The sequence below is a fragment of the Corticium candelabrum genome, chromosome 14 (assembly GCF_963422355.1).
Source record: "Corticium candelabrum chromosome 14, ooCorCand1.1, whole genome shotgun sequence".
NCBI lineage: Eukaryota > Metazoa > Porifera > Homoscleromorpha > Homosclerophorida > Plakinidae > Corticium > Corticium candelabrum.
The window spans coordinates 396,863-419,233 of record NC_085098.1 but is presented as its reverse complement, the minus strand read 5'-3'; the positions used below and the strand labels follow the sequence as shown (position 1 = coordinate 419,233).

General features: G+C 39.6%; 1 protein-coding gene across 1 annotated transcript; it reads right to left on the bottom strand.

Annotated features, from left to right (window-relative positions):
- Positions 1-573: 573 nt before the first annotated feature.
- LOC134189970 (nucleoporin p58/p45-like) lies at positions 574-9,241 on the bottom strand. The gene is made up of 5 exons (XM_062658373.1): positions 8,998-9,241; positions 5,539-5,626; positions 5,382-5,477; positions 5,077-5,208; positions 574-1,090 (listed from the first exon to the last, which is right to left on the bottom strand). Exons 1-5 carry the CDS (start codon positions 9,043-9,045, stop codon positions 870-872), a joined length of 585 nt encoding a protein of 194 aa, XP_062514357.1. The 5' UTR covers positions 9,046-9,241; the 3' UTR covers positions 574-869.
- Positions 9,242-22,371: the final 13,130 nt, after the last annotated feature.

The window sequence follows — 22,371 nt, the reverse complement described above, 5'->3', positions numbered from 1 at the left end:
CTACATGCTATAGGGATGGTCGGTCTCACTTGATTGTATTTACATATACAATATTTTCTATCACTATCTAGTTAATGGCATTATGAATTGCCTTGTTATTATTATTGTTAGTTTATTATTGTTCTGTCCTAGTCCTTCTACAATCCGGTCATGTCAATATTATACAGATTTCCTAGTCTTCCTTGTTTTTGCAGAGTCTTTGACTTCTGTATGTGGAATAGGATTTCCTTTAAGTCCCGCTTCATACACAGCATATGCGGAAAAATGCATATGGCTTTGGTGTACGTGTGTGACAAAATATGTCTTTGAACCCACCAAATGTGACTTCGTCAACTTAGAGAAACGGTTTCCCGGAAGTGCGTAAGCGAAGACCATCTGTTTGTAGCGTCATCAGTGCTTTTCACTATACTCTCTAAGGGTATGTATTTAATAAATATATGGTATTTAAACTAAACCATACCAATTGAGCAGACATAAAATAATGGCATAATGGCAATGTCTGGTCTCCCGCGTCATTTGCTAAGAATGATGAGATGAGAAACTGGCCTTATGTGAAATCAAGTTTTTGCTCACTTGCAGAATGAGATTGACACACGCATGCTAGCTACTATTTAGATCATAACACATTCTTTTGGACAGTTTTTTAGAAATTCTTCAGTGATCGAACTAGCTAACCAGGTGGCAGTTTGCGTTATCCTTGCATTACATCGTCCAAGTTGCAGCTAATATAAAAAGTACACAGCAAAATTAACATTTACAAAGACAATAATTATTCAATTTTCACTTGTCAGCTCCTCAGAAGACATGCTTACAGCTGTTGTCACATTAGTTACTGCTCATATGCATGTTAGTCTACCTCAACTCATTTGTCATGGTTTTCTTCCTCGCTTGCCTGCAGGTACAGGCTGGAGTTGAAAGGGTTTCTGTTGTACCCCACCAATACTAGCAGCTGCTGCTTGCGAGCCACTCAGCCCACTCTGCCCTAGTTGTAAGCTGCTAGTTATACCTGCTCCTGCGGAACCAAGTTGAAGTCCAGTTGATGCTCCTCTGAGCTGTAATCCAGTTGAGCCTTGTTGTCCCAAACTTGCTCCTAGCACAATGAGTTTTACATTACTACAACAGCCATCATACCCAACAATTTATTTTAGTATCACGTCCACCAAGAATGGTAATGACAATTATCTTAGTACACATATACTAATTTAGTATGCAAAGTACATTCAGTCTTTGGTACGTTCTCTGCATATGTAACATGTCGTAGCAAGTTTAGGTGTTTTAACAGTAGTCATTGGACTGTCTTATGGCTTCTATACACAGAAGCATCTGGATCTAATCTGTTTAACTTTTGCTGACGGAGAAATGCAGTGCCAGTGGTGGATCCAGGGTGGTGCCTGGGGTGCCTAGGCACCACCTTTCTTCAGGTTGCGAGTAAGGAACAAAATACAAGGTCCAGGAATGATGACCTTTTCCACCAGACAATGTAGTTAGAGAACTGTTGTGCTTCATTCCCAGATATAAAACCTGTCAAACAAAGTGTCAAAACTTATTTTCCTAACATTCTTACTCTTAAACCAGTTGCTGCTGTTAGCGCAGTGAGTGGCCTAAAATCTTAACCTAATTAATTACTGTCCAGTTTGAAGAAAGACATTCTGTGACGTTGTTTGTTAACAAACGTATCCAAAGTTGCATCATAATAATTGAAGTTCATGTAGTGCAAGTCCATTGAGTCCTTGGCCCATTGTAGACTTTAGGTAAGTCTTGAGACGTTAACCTTTTCACATGCACTCTGCATGCCAAAAAGATATGTTTCCTGTACCTGTTCCTCATGAGTACACACATATAATATACCATGATACTATGTTGTAGATATAAAATTCATCTGGTAATGAACACATTAACATATACTATGGTATTCACCAACTTTTAGTAAAACCTCTCTAAATTGTCCAAGCGTTTTAGTTTGCACCATTCTTTTCTTTTAGTCTGGATCCACCATTGAATGCAAACTTCCACATAATAAGACAGACTAATGTTAGCACATGGTTGAATGAATTGGTATACAAAGCTGTATCAATCATTTCATGATTCACAAGACCCATAAACACTTCTGAACAACATCTTAAAATAAACACAGCAATTATGTAAATATGTCAAATTCATTAACTCACCATACAGTCAGGAAAGGTAATATGGCATGTTCACTGCACCAAGTATGCCCCAGTCCTTAATTAATGAAATGAGACATTTATAGATTTATACGAAATGAGGAATCTGCAGACTGATGACCAGACTGTCAATAACTGGCAAAAACCAAGCCTAGCCAAGCACATCGGATCCTGTAGTGCAGTCTGCTAACTAGGGCAAAGAAATATCATCATCACAACTGGCACCGCCACCGCCACCGTCACCACCATCATCATCTCACTCCATCCAATTATCTTTCATCAACTTGCCGGGGTCTCGCCTCACATTCACATTATCATTATTTTTAAAAGGCAATCTACACTTGACAGCTCCTTATCATAGCATGAAAGTGAATATGAAAATACGTATGTCAATGGCAGTGAAAACGTGGATAAGTATCCATTGGCATTGGCATCAACATTGTGGGCCAGTTGACCATGCAATGCCATGTTAAAAGATGCCCAATCTGTCACAATTTTCCACTTGTCTACAGTTTCCACAACTTCCTTCATTATTTGACTTCCGTCTTATAGTGCATTTACACTGATCAAGCAAACCCAGCTCGGTTAACTCATTTGATTTAAGTGTCAATCTAATATATAGAGTCGTGTGTGTGTGTGTGTGTGTGTGTGTGTGTGTGTGTGCGTGCATGCATGTGATATATGGCCACATCTTTTGTCTGTTCTCAACGAAAGTCAGCATAGACTCAGGGCACGCAAAAGAGAAGGTTTGTGTAAAAAGTTCAAATATAATGCACCAAGTCAACTCTCGAAGGGTCGACCCCCACATAAAATTTCTCGATGACGCAAATGCTACACCTTCCAGTTCATTTGAACACACCCCCACACCAGTCCTGCAGAGACTGTACGTGTCGCCGTCTTTCGCAATGCTTCCAGCAATTAAAGATTTCTTGCCGATTGATTTAATCTACTCTTCTTGCGCTTGCATTTCTCTTCAAATTCTGATTGCATTTCCACCGAATCCAATCTACATGTTTCTTGCACCAAGAGCAATTACGGACAGTCCTTCGTCAGAACACTATTACTTACTCTGCCCCATACGAAGGATGGGTCATGCATCTACTTATGTAATATGCTGCCTGCTGGTTTCTACAGCACTAATTTTCAAAAGGCTACATAGATGTGCCATCATATCACATGACTTGCACCAAAATGGAGGCCAACGTGGTGTTCTCTTCTAGGGTGTAGGCACAGGAATAAGCATATCAAAATATGTTTTAGTTTGTTCTGGCTGGTTGGAGCTCTTAACTATTACAAGCATCCGCATTACACATTCATTTGGAGATATACAATATGGACTCCATCATCTGGGCTTCAATCTCTTTTTGTCTTCAAAATGAGATCAGATTTATCACCTTAGTCCATCTGTGACATGTCCAGGGTGTACTACAACTAACTGCATGCATTTTGTCAATATATCCAGTCCAGCTTGCTCATGTTTACACTGACCATTAATTGGCACAAGGCAATTAAATGGACGAGGCCAGCCCAGTCTGGCTTGTTCCTAGCTTGGTCCAACTACACTTATACTAGAAACTGGCACCAAGCAACACCAAGCAGAGAATGCTGGTTTTGGTCAAACATTTCAGCAAAAACACAGTACTGGACTTGGGCAACACAGCTCGTTGTAATCCTGCAATCATAAATTTGAGAAAAAAACAGTACAGTTTATGAAATCCGACTGGAGCGTTTCAGTCCACTTTGGTAAAGAAATGACAAAGGTTGCTCTATGAGCCAGCACCAGGTGCGTTGCAATTTGTGCTATTTGAAATTATCTACATATATGAACTACGTTGACTATTGGACTGTCGCTGCCAATGTATTGAAGATAGTTCCAGCCAGCTACACATCTGTTTCATTCCAGCTTCCTCAATGACCATAGATGGACTGCACCTACTTTTGAAAACGAATACTGAAACACACACCAAAATTTCTGGAAGGATTTTTAAATCTACCCTTCAGTTGTCCAAATGGCTCTATCACTTCAGACAAATATCAGAATCCACTTGCAACCTTGAAGTCATGTATTTGTAAGTAGGTATCATACTCATTTCCATCCTTGTTACATACAGTGTCATCAAGCAAGACAAAGATCATCATCTGACATCAACATAAATATACACATTCTTGCATACACTGTACAATCCAGCAGTTTGGTACAGATGTACCACATTACCCCTCATTTTGCTGCATGATGGTATAAGTGAGATTTACCAAAACTTACATGAGGCAGTTCTGGCAACTAAACCAGCATGCCGGTATAGGGTGGGGTAAGAGCTGACGCAACAGGTGGTACTGGTAAAGGCAAGACAATAGATATTAACTTCCCGTACGTAATCCATGATGGCAGAGATGGATACCACTTTTGAGGGGCATGAGAAAGACACGATTGCCGTGGATGACCATCAAATAACCGTTTAAGGTCGTGTTAGTCTAGCACGTGGAAGAAAATCATATACCATTGCGACAAAACTGCGTGTACTTTGAAGCAGTTGTTTGACCCCGAATTTTGCTGCATGCCAGTAAACCCTGGAGTATACCAGCACCCTGGTCAACTTTGCCGTATACGGGCATGCAGCAAAATGCGGGGTAATATGGTAATAATTTGGGTATCCAAGACAACACAGCAGTGCTCTTTTCTTAAACAATCCATTGCTAACCAAAACCAGCTGAATATGTTGAACAAGCTACAAGACTTACTGAAATTCTAGTGCCTAGACCTTCGTCTGATGTGTGAAGATAAAGTGTCTGTGCTTGTGCAATGTAAGTGTGTTTGTCAGTTATTAAATAAATTTCAAGTGTATATTACAACAAGATTTACACAGCAAACCATTTATCAAGCAGAGTACAAAGCTAAATTATTAAGATATACCTAAACCACTTCCAGTTGATGTTAGTGAAAGACCTCCAGTAGGTTGTAGCTGTAAGCCACCTGAATTGCTGAGATTGTTAAGCTGCAAGCTTCCAGGTAGTGTAGTGGCTAAACCTGACTGGATTGTTGGAGCTGTGAAATAGAAAAAGACTGATAAAAAAGCAATCGCGTGCGTGTGTAACAGTCGTACACATGGTAGTTATAGCATATAATTAATTATATCTTCTTCTGAGCATTAAAAATCCTATTTCATTTATTTACAGAAACACCCACTGGACAATAAATAAACTGCATTTAAAGCTCACCTGCTACTGCATTTGCTGCTGCTACAGCTGCCAAGGCAGCCGATCCACTCATGCCACCAAAAGGCGATGGACCTGCTGTGACTTTACGCTTTGCACCTACAGACAACAGCAGTTATGCTGTAATACAACAAGCTTATGTTGAGGTTTTCTGTCATACTTGACTGAACTTTTCTTCTAGCTTCGAATACATCTCTTGTGTCATTCAGAAAAGCTTTCCTGTAGTTTAGATATTGTTCTTTCTGTACCTATACAAGTAACACATCCCAGTGTATAACCGATTACGGTGATATAGACGTATATGCAATGACATCTACAACAGGATGATTCGATTCACTAAACCTGTCTACTTTCACGTATGCCCTCATCTTTCAAACATTCACTAAGAATTTTGTTTCCCACAATGGTAATTCTGATCAACAACCAGCATGATTCTTAGTTAATTAACTACCGACAGCCTGATATTAATACGAAACAGTTTACCACATTATATGTAAACCAAATGCACAAGGTATATTGTCCACTGGCATGGTGTTGTTGATGTGCTTTGATTCACAAGCACAGCACCACAACAAATGCACAGTTTGGTAGTTCAAACTATAGAGACAATTAGGCAATGTTACTATGATCACAACAAAGCTACAACCAGCAAAGACAGCCACTCCAGTGTTTCCCAACCACTCCAACACTCACATCAAGTGTGTTAGCACCAATCTCGAGGCAAAATATGGCATGCTCAAGCACCACTTTTCATTACCAAGACACAAACAAATTTCTAACTGCTAGCGTGTTCTGTCTCTCGAGGATATCCCATATAATGTTTCTACCTAGTCAAACACTGCTGCGTATATTCTGTACCACTTCTAATTGACAACAACATACATCAACAAGAATATCGGAAGTAGTGGGTCTGGAGGTGGGATCTTACCACCTGTCAAAAATAGCCTTTTGTATTACAGTGATCATTAAAACGTCCCCTCCTCTTGTACCCTACAATGTAAACGTGGGTCTCCACATCAAGGGGTTATCTCCCTTGTCACCCGAGATGTGGAGGTACTGTTATTATTATACAACCTATTACAGGAGAGCAAATTCTTTCACAACCACAATTTTGCAACTTGGCTATGGTTCGTCGGGGGTCGGTTTAGGAGTTGTCATCCCTGGCATACACCAAGATTCGTCGTACGGCTCCTCTTTGATCTCCTCTTCCTGCTTGGGTTTATACGATGTTTCCTCCACATCCATATCTTTGTAGGGAGGTCTCAGAACACGCAATGCCAAGTCGAACACTTCATCACCAATTCTATCATGCTTGTGTAGTTGTAAGAGGTATTTCAGCATCTCCGATGCCAGAACACGCAATGCAGTTGAGTGCCGTGCCACTCATATGCTCCTGGTCATATAGTTATAAGAGGTACGTAAGCTCCTTAGTGGTCAGGTTCAAAACACGCAATGCACTGTTGAGCACTACCGCACTGATATGGCTTTCGTCGTACAAATGCAAGAGGTATTCCAGTTCCTCTACAGCTATGTATATGGTTATATAAAAATGTTGCAGCCACATCATCAACACTGGCTATGGTTCCGTGAGAATGCACCTCATGAAATGCTAGTCTGCACCCAAGGTTCGTTGAACGACTCCTCCTTGGTCGATTTGACTTTGTTGGGGTCTCTGTGGATGGCACACGCAGGTCTTCAATTGCCGCTTGGTCCTGGAAGACTAATTGAAATAGGTCTTTGAGCTCTTTAGTGGTCGGATTCTTAAGATTCATTTCAATTTTGACACATTCCACATTGATACTAACTGGGTCCACTTTAATTTCGACAGGCCCTACATTGATGTTAGCTTGCTCGACAAGGGGTAGAACATCTCTATGGCTAACACTCTATTGCATAAGTCAAGGGCCTCCATGGCTATATAAACGGTTACATAAAAATCTTGCACTCTATTAGAGAAACGAACCCTAATAGCGATAAAGATGTTGATGGACTATTGGTACGACACTGGACCTCGGGAGGTTTGCCCTGATTGTATATATACCATGTACAACGAGTGTTGGCATTACACCCCATCGTCCTCTAACATTGGAATGGATCGAACCTATCCATAAAACCGTGACTGTAGTGGAAAATATAAACCGGATTGTTAATGGGAATATGTGTGCAAGGGATGTGGTCACATCCAATATGTAGACCTCTATAGAGCGGACTGAATGCGGATGTGTGAATGGAAATACGAATGTGGGGATGTGGTTGCATCCACGTTGTAGAACGACCAAAAGCGAGGCCAAACACCCACTACGTCAAAAGATCCAAACACCACATCAACAAACAATTGGAAAGATTTGATCTCACCAAGGATGATCTCAAGAGGACGGTCGCGATGATAATTTGACAGATAGAGACATGGTATAGCCTCTACCAAAGAAAACTCATCAAATTGGAATATATTCTATCCACGATATTCATGCAAATGGGTCTCCCAGAGCAAGCCCAACAATGTACACCCACCGCCGAAAATATCTCTCCTCAACAACGAGCAACTATCGACCACTATCAAAGATTTTATCCAAGAGTGAAGTAGTCTATAGACTCCCAACTGTTGATCGTATCAAGATATCCTTTCCGTTTGACCAACAGTCGTCGGCCCTTTCTCCATACCACCCTTTTGATGCGAAACACGTCTTGGAATGTCTTTTGTAACTCTGGCTCGTAGAAGGAGCTGTCTATGACCTCCCTGTTCCAGTCTTTGATTTTGTTAATCACCGGGTTGGTGTTCTGTATTTCAATGATCTCGAAAACTTCTTCAGTCCAATTGGGTCTATATACCTTTTCAAAGGTGGTCTTCTTCTCAGCAATTTGAACATGATCACTGACTTTGAATTTTAAGTTTTTACAGATATTTCTTCTCAATACAAATGATTCCAAACGAGGAGTTCGTTTTTCTGGCTTTTGCGGGCGTCATTCGTATAGATCTGTGATAAGAGGTATTGTAATGTTTCAACAGGGTATTCCAAATGTCGATATATCTATATGTGTTATTAGCCAAGAAATACTTCCACATCCCCGTTTTCAGAGTCCAATCAAACCTTTCTACCACCGCTTTTCCTTTACCGTAGGTCAAATACCTGTGAATATTATTTTCATTTAACCAGCGATCCATGGTCCTATTGTAAAACTCACCACCACGATCTACCCACAAATTCATAAGTTTCTTGGGAATTGCCTCCCAAGCTTCTACGATACGTTTGCCCGTTTTACCGTTTTACTGTGTAAAGGAATCGACCATGCGTACTTGCTAAAATGTCAATAACGCTGAGAAGATACTTGACTCCGTCGTTGTATTTTGAGAAAGACCGCATATCAACTAAATCTGCAGACCATGTAATTGTCCACACCTCCAACAATCACGCGTCTTGTTGGAAACCAACGTTTGCTGTATTTATGGAGTTCTTCAGCAAGTTGATCTCTCCCCACTAATTCCATTTACCTTTTTTATATTTGTCACCGTTTTTACCTTTTTACCTTCTCCTTACCCCACCAGCGGTGCCGGGCAAACTCACACCTCTACCGGCAGCACCAAAGCCCAACAAAGATCTGAGCAATCCCAAAAACCCACCTCTTTTGGTTTCCTGTATGGATATAAATCTGGATTTCTTGGCTCCATACACAGGGCATACAGACATCACAGCTATCCGGTTGTCGGTTGTTCTTAGTCTTCACAGCAGTGGAATTCGCTTCCACAGTTTTCTTTACACCTCAACACAGTAAGACGACATGATGTTATATATACATCTACATAAAAATACTACTTAAAACCTCCTACATGGTACTTGTTTTCCGATGATGGTACTTGAGTAAAATGGAGAAGAATACCACACATAGGCCACCCCCCAACGAGGGACTATGAAGTAGATGCAATAACCACACAGAACGCTATTCATATCTTGTAGCATACTAGAATTATAAACGATTCCTTTATCCATCCGTCTTTATCTTATATGTCGGAAGGTCGCGGACCAATTTAATGATGAAGGAGTTTTTTGATACCATTGAAGATGAGGCAGGTGATAATATATCGGAAATCAGTGATCTTGAAGATGTAGTTCCAGTAGAAGAATTGGATGATTTACAGCAAAGATTGTTTTATTTGATGACATAAATATTGATAAGAAGAACACCGATAGGATTAAAGAATACTTCAGTTTGAGTTGAAATAAGAACTGCAATTACATTTACTTATGTCAATCATACTATGATGTGCCCAGTATATTAGAAGGAATACTAATTGCTTTGGTTTATCTCTAACTTAGATGCTAGAGATATACATTTTATAGCTAAAGATCACGCGAAAGCCATCAACAGAAATGTATTAGTTGATATTTACAAACAAATCACGGAAACTCCTTACAATATCTTGGTTATTGATAAAACCAGTCATATCCTCCAGAACTGTACAGGAGAAATTTTGGTGGATTTTATATAGGTTGAATATAAGTTGATTCAAGTGTGATTTATTAAATTTATTGTCTATTTATTGTTTACTAGCCTACACCCGGCAAGTCCAAGCGCACGTGGTAGGGACTGGAAATTGAACCCGCACTGCCCCGAGTCTACTTCCTGTTTATAGCATGATGCAGCTTCCGCGACGAAACAAAGCTCACCCAAGTCCAGTTCCTGGCATGTTGAGTGCGAGCATACACGCGAGCCAGTCAAAATCGCACCCGTATGGCACAGTCAGCGTGCCGATCCGTCCATCCGTGCGGCAGTACGGACGAACGGAAGTGGTGCTAGCACAATTATATATAAATTTATTGCATATTTATTGTATATTTATTGTCTATTTATTGTATAATTATTGTATGTTTGATGTAACTATATATTGTAGTATAATGTCTTCTCAAACTGTAACAAGTGTGAAGGATCAAAAGAATCTTATTGATCTATACTACTACATAAAATTGACGGTGTTTGTATATATATATATATATATATATATATATATGTATAAGTTTGATAGCCGGCTAGACCGGATCACCCACGAGGCTAAAATTTGGGGTACAGACGTAACTCGGCATGGGTAAGAACACGGGCAGGGTGGCGTCGTCTTCCAGCTTTTTCAGTCGGGTCCCCTTTGTGGGTGCATCATACAACAACATAATGCTGTTCATCGTTCAAGAAGGAAACTGAATGCCCCTGATAGACTCAATTTGAAGGAAGTTCCGTTACGTGAATTCAATCTTGTGACGTAGTTTTGTTTTCTCATAACTATGAATGCAACACTCACTTTCAATATCCATTGTTTGTTCACATGCCATTGTTACATCACAATGCTATAGCTATCCAGCAGTCCCATCAGACTGCGTTATCTGAGCAAGCTGTAGTTGGTTTGTTTATCTTAAACATCAAACTACATTCAAAGCAAAAAGATAAGAGTTCCGAAAAGAAATATTGTTTAGTGCGTAGGTAGGTTGGAAACGTGCTGAGTATATTCTAAAATATCACAGGAGGACCCGCCTCTACTCGCGCGCATTGGATAACATCAAACTACGTCCAGAGCAAAGACGTAGAGGTCCACTTAGTAATGGTCAGTGTGTATAGAAAGAGGTCCACTTAGTAATGGTCAGTGTGTATAGAAAGAGGTCCACTTAGTAATGGTCAGTGTGTATAGATTGAAAACGTGCTGAGTATATTTCAAAATGTCCCAGGAGGACCCGCCTCCACTCGCAAGCGAATTACTCTGCAACGGCTCATCGGACCTCCACCAAATTAAGCTGACCTTGGACGCTATGCACGGAGTGTGCCGTTTATTACCGGCAACGTCAAAAACGACAAGATATTTTTGTGTAGGATATCTGGGTGCATAAGTAGAAATATGCCTATACCTTCAATTTTTCCTAGTACACTCGCCGAATACCTGCCACATTCAATACGCCTGTTTCCTGCAACGGCAGCAACGTCTTCGAAGCGATAACATTCAATGAAACTGTTGAAATGGCTCCGAAAAGACTCACTGAAGAGACATGTGACTGCATTTGCACTGAATCCAACCTACACGTTTCCTGTACTGAGAGCTACACGGGAAGAGTGAAAACATCGAAAACGGAGAGCAAACAATGCGCTAAATCGTGCATGCCTGCATGTCACGCTACTGGATGTATCCTATAAGTGAGTAATTAGAAAACTGCCCGTGACTTTCAAGTTTCTGTTGCCCAGATATATATCTCTGAACGGGAAAGTCGCTGCAAATTCTTCGAAATGGGCCACACGGTTAAGTTTTCATTTGTCTTCAATGAGATATTATTTAACTAATTAGCACATTCCAGTTTATTCGAACAGATGTCCACACCAGCCATTTGAACTGAATCCACACAGGAAGTGTGTCAATTTCTACCAAAAAATTGCACATGAGGTGTCTACACACGCTCAAACTGAGTGTTCCGTCATAACACTACAGTACTTTGCCCATACAAATGACGGGTCAAGTATCTAGTAATTACATAAAGAACAGGGAATTACTAAAGAAGCAACTAATAGATGAAAAAATAAGAAAACAAGTATTTCAACGGGAAGTAGCCACCCCTTTACAGAAACTAGTTGTAGAACAAGCAACACTGTTAGAAGGTCAAAAGAAAATTGATGAAAAACAAAATGAATTGATTAACAAGCTACAGAAAAATCAATTAGCTATAGTTGGACAATTAGGAATTAACGATGAAGATTTACTTCAACAGCTGGTTGAAAACTAAAGTTTAATAGCTATGTCTCTTGCAGAAAAACCATTATCAATAGAGAGCTCACCGGATCCTCTAAAAGGTATATATATAACGATTAATCCGGATAAAGGCTTAGATTTGGATTTTTTTACAGTCTGAGAACCTCAAGAGACCAACTGATTTGATAGCTGATGGAAATGTTGATCATATTAATGCAAACATTACAAAGCTGGTGATTTAGGGAAAACTTACGAAAACAGAAAATCAATAACCAAAAATAAAGATGAAAGGGATGCATATACACATTTACTTAACGTATTACAAGATTATAGAATAAGACTGAGATCCGTCAAGACCAACCTTTCTACTATTAAAGGAACGTCTGGAAAAGGGTTGAATAAGAACCCATACAAATTGACCAATGAAAGTATGTTTGGAAATTTATTTATTGATCCAGATAAACTTTCATAATCTAACTTGGAGGCGTATTATGACAATAAGACAGTTTTATTACGTAAAATGAATATAGACCTACATGAGTTATTAACAAAACGTTATGATAGCAAAAGAGTTTACAGTAAAAAGTCACTGGATACTTTTGGTAAGTTAATTGAACTAAGCGGATTACCAATAACGTTCAATGAAATTCAGATTACTACGAGTGGAAATGTTAAATGAAGATCCAAATGTCAAGTATTACTCTTCTCCAGATGAACTTGTACAGAGATTACAATTATTAACAGCAAGTAAAAAAGCAGGTACACAATCGAAGGCTATCGATAACGAAATAGTTAAGATTTTAACTCAATTGTATAATGATGATATTATCAACCAACAAGGACGAATACAGCCAAATCTAAATAAAGTATAAATAATCATATACTTATATAATGGTTTTCAAAACAACAGTATTCTTAAACAATGGAACTTCATAAAATTTCAGAGTTCATTACAATCCACCAATTCAATTAGATACTAACAAACAATATGAAGTTGGTCTTGATAATGCCTATTTATGGTATTCGTGGGATAACATATCAGCATATTTAGGAATAATATAATTACTTTCTTTAATGGAAAGATTTGGACATTAGCAACGCTGCCTGATGGCTCATACAATACCGATGACATAACACTGGCGAGTCTAATTGATTTAACTGACAGAGTGGAAGGATCTGATAATCTTATTGCATGGGCTAGTGATAATATCCTGTTAAGAGCTAACTATAATACATTAGAACCTGAAATGGTTCTCAAAGGTGGTTAGTAGATTTCAGAGGAGATTCTGGAAAGAATCGCTCATTATTAGGTTTTAAATCTGTAGTACTTGATGAAGATGGCATCTACAGTGGTGATCTGCCAGTTAATATCCCACACTTTAACACAGTTTAGATTCATTGCTCTTTAGTTGAATCATCTTACATAAAATAGTCAAAGTTCTGGTGTATTCTATTCATTTAGCCCAAATGTTGCACCCGGTTATCAGATAACAATTCAACCCAACAGCATTAATTATCTACCAATTTCAAGAGCAAGCTATATTGCAGTTATTAAAATGAGAATCACTGACCAAAATGGAATCGAAATACCGTTAAATGGTAAAACTGTACTTACGCTTTGTGAGTTAACGGAATGAAGGTTTGATAGACCGTTATATCAATGTTGTACGGTACAAATCGATTATACAGATGCAAAATCATAGGTGGATCGTTATTTGGAGATCTAGTCAATAAGGCAAAGGGAATTTTAACATCTACAGCTAAAACAACTCTCAGTAGTGTTGACACTCAAGCCAAAAATGTACTGAAATTGGGGACCTAAAGTTCTATCTACTGCTAGGGATGTAGCTAAAAGTACACTAAGTGTTGATTCTCTCACAAAAGGAGCTCTTTTAGACAAAGCAAAACAATTTACTGATACAGCTTTGCAAAAAGGGAAAACAATAACAGAAAATATAACATCTAGTTTAGGTGACAAATTAGGTAGAGTGACTGTCGATAAGCTAAAAGGTACCACTAAAGTTCCACAATCTGTGAAAGACGCAATGACAAGTTTAGCAAATGATCCACATATTAAAAAGGCTCTTACTGGTAAGGTGAAAGATATACTTACACAGTCTTCACTAGCACACCCTAAATTGAATGCTGCATGACAGTACAGCCATACTATCAAACATTATCGCTGGTAGTGGAATAAAACAAATGGTATGAATTTCATATAACCATATTATATAATGGATGCTAATAAAATTATTGACCCTTCATTAGAAATATTCAAAAAACCAGCAATGGATAACAAACAGTACAGAAATACATTGAATATGAGCAACGGGACACTCAAATGAATAAACCAGCAGGTGGAAAATACATAATTGAAACTAAAGATTTAAATTTACACCCTCATAAGGCTGTGTTATACGTTTAGGGCTTATATAAAATTATGTTAATCCCGCAAATCCTGCCGCATACACTGCTAATACTAATATAACTTTTACCAATAATTCAATTCACTACAATACCAAATTGATAACCATGTTGTTGAAGATGTAAATCTATATTTACCACACGCTAGTACAATCATGAACACTTTAATGTTTTCTGATGATTACAGTAGGAGTTCAGAAAGTAATTAATTTTGGTTCAAAGTTACTGGTGTTGGAAATGCTAATTCAACTGAATATGTAATAGGTCTACCTGTAGACCTATTACATATTACATATCTAGGCGATAAAATGGGTTTTAATGCTCTTTCTCCACCTTCTTGGCTCGTAATGAGATCAGCCTCTTTGTGAATTTTTTGCAAGTTAGTGCGATGCTGCTTGGGATTGTCTACAACGCTCTGCAGAGTGGGATATCGTCCAGTTTGACTGGTGCGTTGTATCCATTGTGCCATCTCCAGGTCTCTAGCTTCAGAGATGCGTTGGGCAAGCTCTACTTTGTGCAGGTGAGAGAATCTCTCGAGCCCAATGACCTCGGCTTGCTTTCGCAAGTCTTTGATCGTTGGTAAACCAACAAGTTTGGAGCTTCCTCGCGGAGCCATGGTATGCAATTCTGTGGCTATATACTACAGATGCTATTTGGCTAATAGGGCACAGTTTCTTTCACAAATACCACACAGACGTACTTATCTCGAGTGTACTCTACTTTATTAATATATATATATATATATATATATATATATATATCCTTTCTATAGGATTCGGAGTGTTGGTGATAATGGCATTGGTTGCTGAAACATGGGTAGCCAAGTTGCAAAGTCGTGGTTGTGAAACAAAAATTTGCGCTCCTATTATGCCCCTCTACACACTGATTGATGATGTGCAATTGGAGGTTGCCCGCTTTGGTAAAGTCTGTGAGCAGTGGTCACAGGAGTAGATGTTGGCTACCTTATTGATATTTTTGATACAGAAGGCAAGTTGTTCAAACATTCCTATGGTCATGATGTTGGGATAGTTTGTGAGTTGTCATGTCAAATGCCACACGATTACTTTGGAGATCCGGTTGGGCTTATACACACGAATACCCAACCTACACTGTTTCTCGATCTTGTTGAGGTTTTTCAAGTTGGTCTTAGGTACACCTTGTAGAGGTATATCGTAGAAAGCTGTGGCGAGCTCTCTGGCTTTGGTGGTGCTGCGATCTGCTCACACACCTTGGTGTATGGCAGGACAACGGAATAGGCATAGGTTGTCGCTTCACATGTCCAAGGCAAAAAACCCCTTTCCTGATGAAGCCAATCGAGTAGACCTCCTCGTTACGACATCGTACACTGTGGTTATATCCTATAGATTCTGTTTCTCTAATAGGGCACAATTTTCCTCACCAGCATATACGGCTATATATCTATACTAGCTATTTGTCTAATAGAGCGCAGAATCGTATGCCGGTTGGAGTACCTCTATGTCTCGGGTGCCAAAGAGAGTGCACCCCTCGACATGGAGACTCACGTTTATATCGTAAGGTACAAAAAGAGGGAGACATTTTTAAGGATCCCTGCAATACAGAAGGGCTATTTTTGACAGGTGGTAAGATCCCGCCTCCAAACCCACTACTATTGAATTCTTCACATTCAACTATTAAAAATTCATAACGTTCTTTAATCTTCTCAAATGCTTGACATAAAGTTTATCTAGTGATGTACTGTTATGCATAGCTGCAATGCCCTCTCTTTACCTACCGCTACCAACAAGAGTAAGCAATGCAACTAGCTCAGCTAGCACTATAAAATGTATGTATGTATGTACATTTTGCAACAATTACATACCTTAACATCCTCGTGAGTAGATTGAATCTGTCCAGCCATACCAATAAAAGATTCATGAAGCTTACGAAAAACATCTGCCAACACTGCAAAGTCACAACATTTCCAATATCAGCTAGAACTTTAATAACAATTGACAATTCTGATATTTGTTTCAATTAACAGCTTTCTTCACTATCTATGTTCACATTGCCAAAATAACTGCCAAAACCAATCTTCTAACAACCATGAAAATGGCAACATTTACCGCATTGTCGTAAATAAAGCTGACCTCAAATACAAGCCAATCTCAAATAAAAGCCAACAATCGAAGACTTCATGCTGTGTACAAGCTGGTCACATTTGGAAGCCGATCTTTTGTTCAAGACGCACAGCACACGTACGCACACGGTGACGTGCACGTGCAGCAATGACACCGACAGTGATGGTGAAGAATCAGCTGACACTCTTGAAACTGGCATCTCATGGTAGGCATGTCTACACCTTAGAATGTTCGAATGGCATATAAGACTGTTTTGAATATAAACCTGTCTTCAATAGTAACCTGAATTCCAATTTGGCTTACATAGAAATAAGCAAAGCTTTTATTTGCGACAATACGGTAGAAGATTTATGCAGGAATAACTGGTCATGCACAAGCCCTAGCTTTCTCACAAAAAAAAGATAAACGAGTTGAAGTCGATCACTTCAGCATCCTTTTGAAACAAGCTTCCCGCATCCTTGCTAGCTATGTTTCAATTACAGTCTTACAGTAAGATACCTTGTGGACTAATTACTGTGTCAGTAGTCAGTGTAGCCATGTAGTTCTCCATATCATCTATTTGTTGCTTGTATGCCTGCATTTGTTGATCAAAGGACTGCACCACAGCCTTGAAGTATCTTCAAACAAACAAGCAATATACAACAGCTACTTTTACAAAAAATAATTTTTTTAGGCCATGCCGAAAACATTCTTCATTTCACGACTGACGTCTTTTGGAGGTTGCCTCAGATTTTTTCAAATATTTTTTGCAGCACGTGCCTTTGAACATGTTGCATGCATATTTGTCTATCACTTGTTCCTGTTATGCACAGTGCGCATAGGTACGAGGCTAGCACTGCATAGAGCCATAGATGGCTCTGATTGCACAGTATACACAACACGTGCCGTGCCATGCCTGCATAACAATTTCTGTCATGGTTCTGGATGGTGGTCGTTCCATTGTTAATTCTAGGATACTGTGGGTTAAAGAGCCATCTCTGCTAAAATACATATTTCGCGTGGTAACGTCAGACAACAATGCACACGTGGTAACATCTGATGTCTGCGCAGACAGCATCAAATCCAGGAATTCGCTATGATGCAGTGTCGGATGACGATGTTGGATTGCATTTAGAGTTGGTAGACGTCGTGTATTTTACCTTGGAGGCATTGAGAACTTGTCAGCAAGTCCTGGCTGGAAGTGCATGTAAACAAAGTGCTGATGCAGAAAGAAGACGTCGGAGCAGCGTCTTCCCCAACCACCTATGCCTGCATAGATTTGGCGGTACAGCCACTGGCATGGATAGTCTGGTTGCTGACGTTACTGATTAGGGCTGCTGGCCTCGTATACCCGGTTGTTGCCTGTGACAGTGAGGGTACATGTACTGTACATCATGTGGTCCATTGCTTGTGCATTGTGAATGACCATGTAATGCCTTTAATGTATGCATTTTAAATAAAAAATGTGAAAAATTAAAAAAACTCTGACCGATCAATCGTGATGTTTTAGTCTGTGTTACCCAAAACAAAGAATTTTTCGATGTGGCCTTAGTTAATAAATAAGAAAATCCATTAGTCAAAGAACGACATGCAGCAGCACACTGTGTAAAAATTATTAACAACGAATGTGATAACAATTTTGACCACTACATAATTTGATACCAAACACTGATATTTCTTGTAGTTGAAGCTGTATTTGCTACCACAGCTATGAGCCTTCTGAAAACCCCAAAGAAATATTGTCTAACCATGAACTTAGACCCATTTTCTTTCTAAGCATGCTACATGTAAACTCTGTCTAAAATCATAGTAACTGACTGTCGTTTCAAGTGACCTAAAAGTCTGTGACACTGCTAAAATAGTCTGTAATCGTCAAAGTAACGAGAGTTATCACATACTGGACATAACTATTACTCACGGTTACACAATGTTAGGTAGGCTCCTGTATAAATGTCGTAAGACATGAAAGCAATAGACCTTTTCTGCGGACGTGGCACTAACAACGTCATCGTGTCTCACGAAACATTTGATGTCTTGGCGTAGTTAACCGCATGAGTCAAGAGCAAAAGCAACAAGTTTTCTTTTCAAACTTTTACTAGCACTTATAGCGATGCATCGAATCAGGTAAGGCCTCATTAGGACCCAAGCTCTTGTGTGTTTTACGTCTTTGCAGAGATAAATAACCTCTTTCTGATCTCTGTCGTGACTCTGCAGCATCATTGTGAGTGATGATGTAACATTTAAGTCTGGTTCACAATATTGACGCTGACGATCAGCTGAGTGTCAACATTAAAGACACCAGCTTGACGATGCTGACGCTGATGCTGACGCTGGAATAGGACTCATTTCTATTCCAGTGTAATTGTCAGCATCAGCGTCAATATTGTGAACTAAGCATTAGACTTGACAGACGTGAACTGTGGGTACAAACTTCCATACATAATACAATACATGTTTTTGTGTGGTACGTACTTGTGTTGGACGTTATAATGTAGGTTACAGGTAGGTAAATTGTTGTGAGTAATTTGAGTATTATTACTACACCATAAATACGAAGTTGAACAGCAAGTGGCAGTGTGTTGTCTCCTGGAGTATGTGACATACTAGACCAGTGAGAGCCCATATATTGACATATATAATAATTGATATCGTTAACATTAATTATACTGCAGTAAGAAAAATTTATTTCTAAATAGACAGCTTGGTAAGTTCCTGTCTGATATGCCACCAGTAAAATAGTTGTGATACAAACATGACATGACCAGATGGAGATAGCACAACCAATGCCTACACAGTGTGTTGGTGTTTATGGCTGGAGAAAAAAGATCACTGCAAACATCTATTTGAAGGACGTTCTGTTAATTAATATTTTCGTTGCTTCAATGATGCAGGTCATTTCTGAAGAAATCTCTCGAAACGATTGTGGTACACTTCCATGTAGAGCAATCTCTTGGCAACCACCAGTCAATGGCATTCAAATAGAAATAAAGTTGATTCACATGCTAAAATGTTGTGAACAAGAGAAAGGTCTTTCATCTCTAGTATTTAAGTGAACTTGCAGCATACTCCAACAACTTTAATAAAATTATTATAGCTGCAGAATCTTGTGTAAAACAAGGTCTTTTAATCATTATCCTAAATTGCCTCAACTCTCCAGTTCCATTCCATCCTATTTCGCCATTCAAGTAACTTGGTGCAGTTCTGCTATTCCTTCAATGCCTGCTGCAGCTCCAGCATGATGTACAGTCAAAACTCAAGACAAAATCATGCATTCCCTTCACCTCTCAGTCCCATCAGACTTGTCTAAAGGCTTCCTCTTCACGTCAGTCATTCCTTAAACGACGCACATTCTAGGAAGTATTCAGGAGATGCAAACCACACCATTTGGTAAGTGAGTACCCACAAAACGCGTATCATCGATATTTTACTACGTACACAAGTTTGTAGCCACACTTCACGTCTGTCAAGTCTAAATGTTACATCATCAATCAAAATGACAAAGCAGAGTCACAACAGAGATCAGAAAGAAGTTGTTTATCTCTGCAAAACATGCAAAACACGCAAGAGCAGGGTCCTAATGAGGCCTTACCTGTTTCGATGTATCGCTATAAACGCTAGTAAACGTTCAAACAGAAAACTTGTTGCTTTTGCTCTAGACTCACACGGTACAAATGCCAAGACATCAAAGTAGCACCCAAGTGTCCTGTGAGATGCAATGACATCATCAGTGCCACGCCCACAAAAAGATCTATTGATTTTGCATTAGCTTTGCAGACAGCTAATTTCTGTTGTTAATTCCAAAAAGATCTGGCAATCAAAACATGAATGACACTGTTCTGGTAAAAACTCTTCCATAAATGTTTCGCCGATCTGATTGACAGATTGTGCCATGCACAGAAAATCATAAATGCTGTTTGCTGACTGGACTACACTAAGGACATGGCACATTCCTGAGCATGACAGACATAGTTAGCCAGCCAGCCAGTGCAGACCGGGAGTCAGTTGAGTCATATACATTTTGAGACGCTACTTGCTAAGTCACGTGGCTTTTACAAAGTCTCATTTCTTATGGATCATAGCTGAAATTATTATCATTGTTATTAGTAGTAATGACAATTAGAGTGACAAGTTAAAATAACTTGATGTAGGTTTTCATGATTTAATTTAAATACAGACCTTATTCACGTCTGGGACATTGGTCATTGTAGAATGGCCGAATAAATGATATTTAGATGATGTATCGCCAAAAGCATAACTCTCTAGACTGCACATGCTTCCCATCCTCGCAGTCCCACACTACTATACTACAATATCTCCCTGTAGAAATTTAAACCAACAATCCAACTCAACTCGACGCAAAAGTGTTCATCACATGTCCACCTCCTCGGCTCTTACTGATAACCGCCCTTGACGTCCGGATCGTGTTACCACTCCTTCCTCAAAAAAGGAAATGTCCCAGAGTAAATTGTGAAGTAGCTGCCTCCGCAACCGTTGTGACTGCCTGCTGCCGTTCGAACCAGGATTAGTTACAGGTGTTTCCGAAGATACAGCGTCCGGAAAATTATGACTAGACTGCAATTGGGTAACACCTATAGCCTGATTTGTTGGTACTTGTAGCTGTGCTGGCTCTGTGTAGCCTGCTCCCATTGCTGCTTTGACCTCAGTTGCTGGAAGAAGTGTACTGTTATGTCTGGAATGTATTGCTTTACACATTTCTTATTCCTAAGCATGATACGTTGTCCATCTGTGACAACTCACTTGTTGGTTGCATTGGTCCAATACTCTCCACTGTTTGCTGGGATTAGTATAGCCATCTTGAAGTATAACAACTATACCAGAATTTAGTTTAGGTAGCTGACACAAATACCCCTCTTAAGGTTATGGTCGGTTGCCATGTGAGTGTTCGCCTGAGACTGATGTCGGGGATCCACCATAAGAGAGGTCCTGTAAGCCGATATGATACTCAAGTGTGAAGGATCTTTTGAAACAGTCCTTCCGAGGGTGTTGTGCCCACCATTTGGTTAGTTGAACTGCAGATATCCATCAGAGTTTGTTGGAAGTGGCAATGAAAAGGAATTGAGCGCCTAAGTCTCTTAAGTCTTTCCCGTAAGACTCTATGCAGCCTCTTCACCATTCCATTTGACTGAGAATAACGTGGGCTTGCTTTCACATTCTAACTACCCAATTGTTTCAGAAAGTGGTCCATCTCACCGGCAATAAACTGGTGACCATTGTCAAAACAGAGGGCAAGCCGAATCGTGCAAATACTTCGTGTGTGTGTGTGTGTGTGTGTGTGTGTGTGTGTGTGTGTGTGTGTGCACGTGTGTGTGTGTGTGTGTGTGTGTGTGTGTGTGTGTGTGTGTGTGTGTGTGTGTGTGTGTGTGTGTGTGTGTGTGTGTGTGTGTGCGTGTATGTTCAGAGTAAACCCTCGAATGGTACACTGTTCTGCAAAAATATTTGTGCCTTTGTGAAGCCTGGCCACCAAACACGAGTCCTCAATGTGTACTGAAAAGCTTCTAGTCCAGGATGTCCCTGATGAGCCAGGCAAAGGACTGATCTAAGAAGTGTGTTCGGAATCACAACTCTGTTACCCAAAAGCAAGCTGTCGTCTACAACAGTCAACTGGTCCCCTCACTAGATAGTAGGGTTCTTCTGATCAACTGCATCCATTTCATCTATTTGTAAGAACTCTTTGCATGACACTAGACAGAAGGAAGTCTTCCTTTGATGCTAGTTAAATATCACTAATGCAACCCGGTGCTTCTTCTAGCACCAC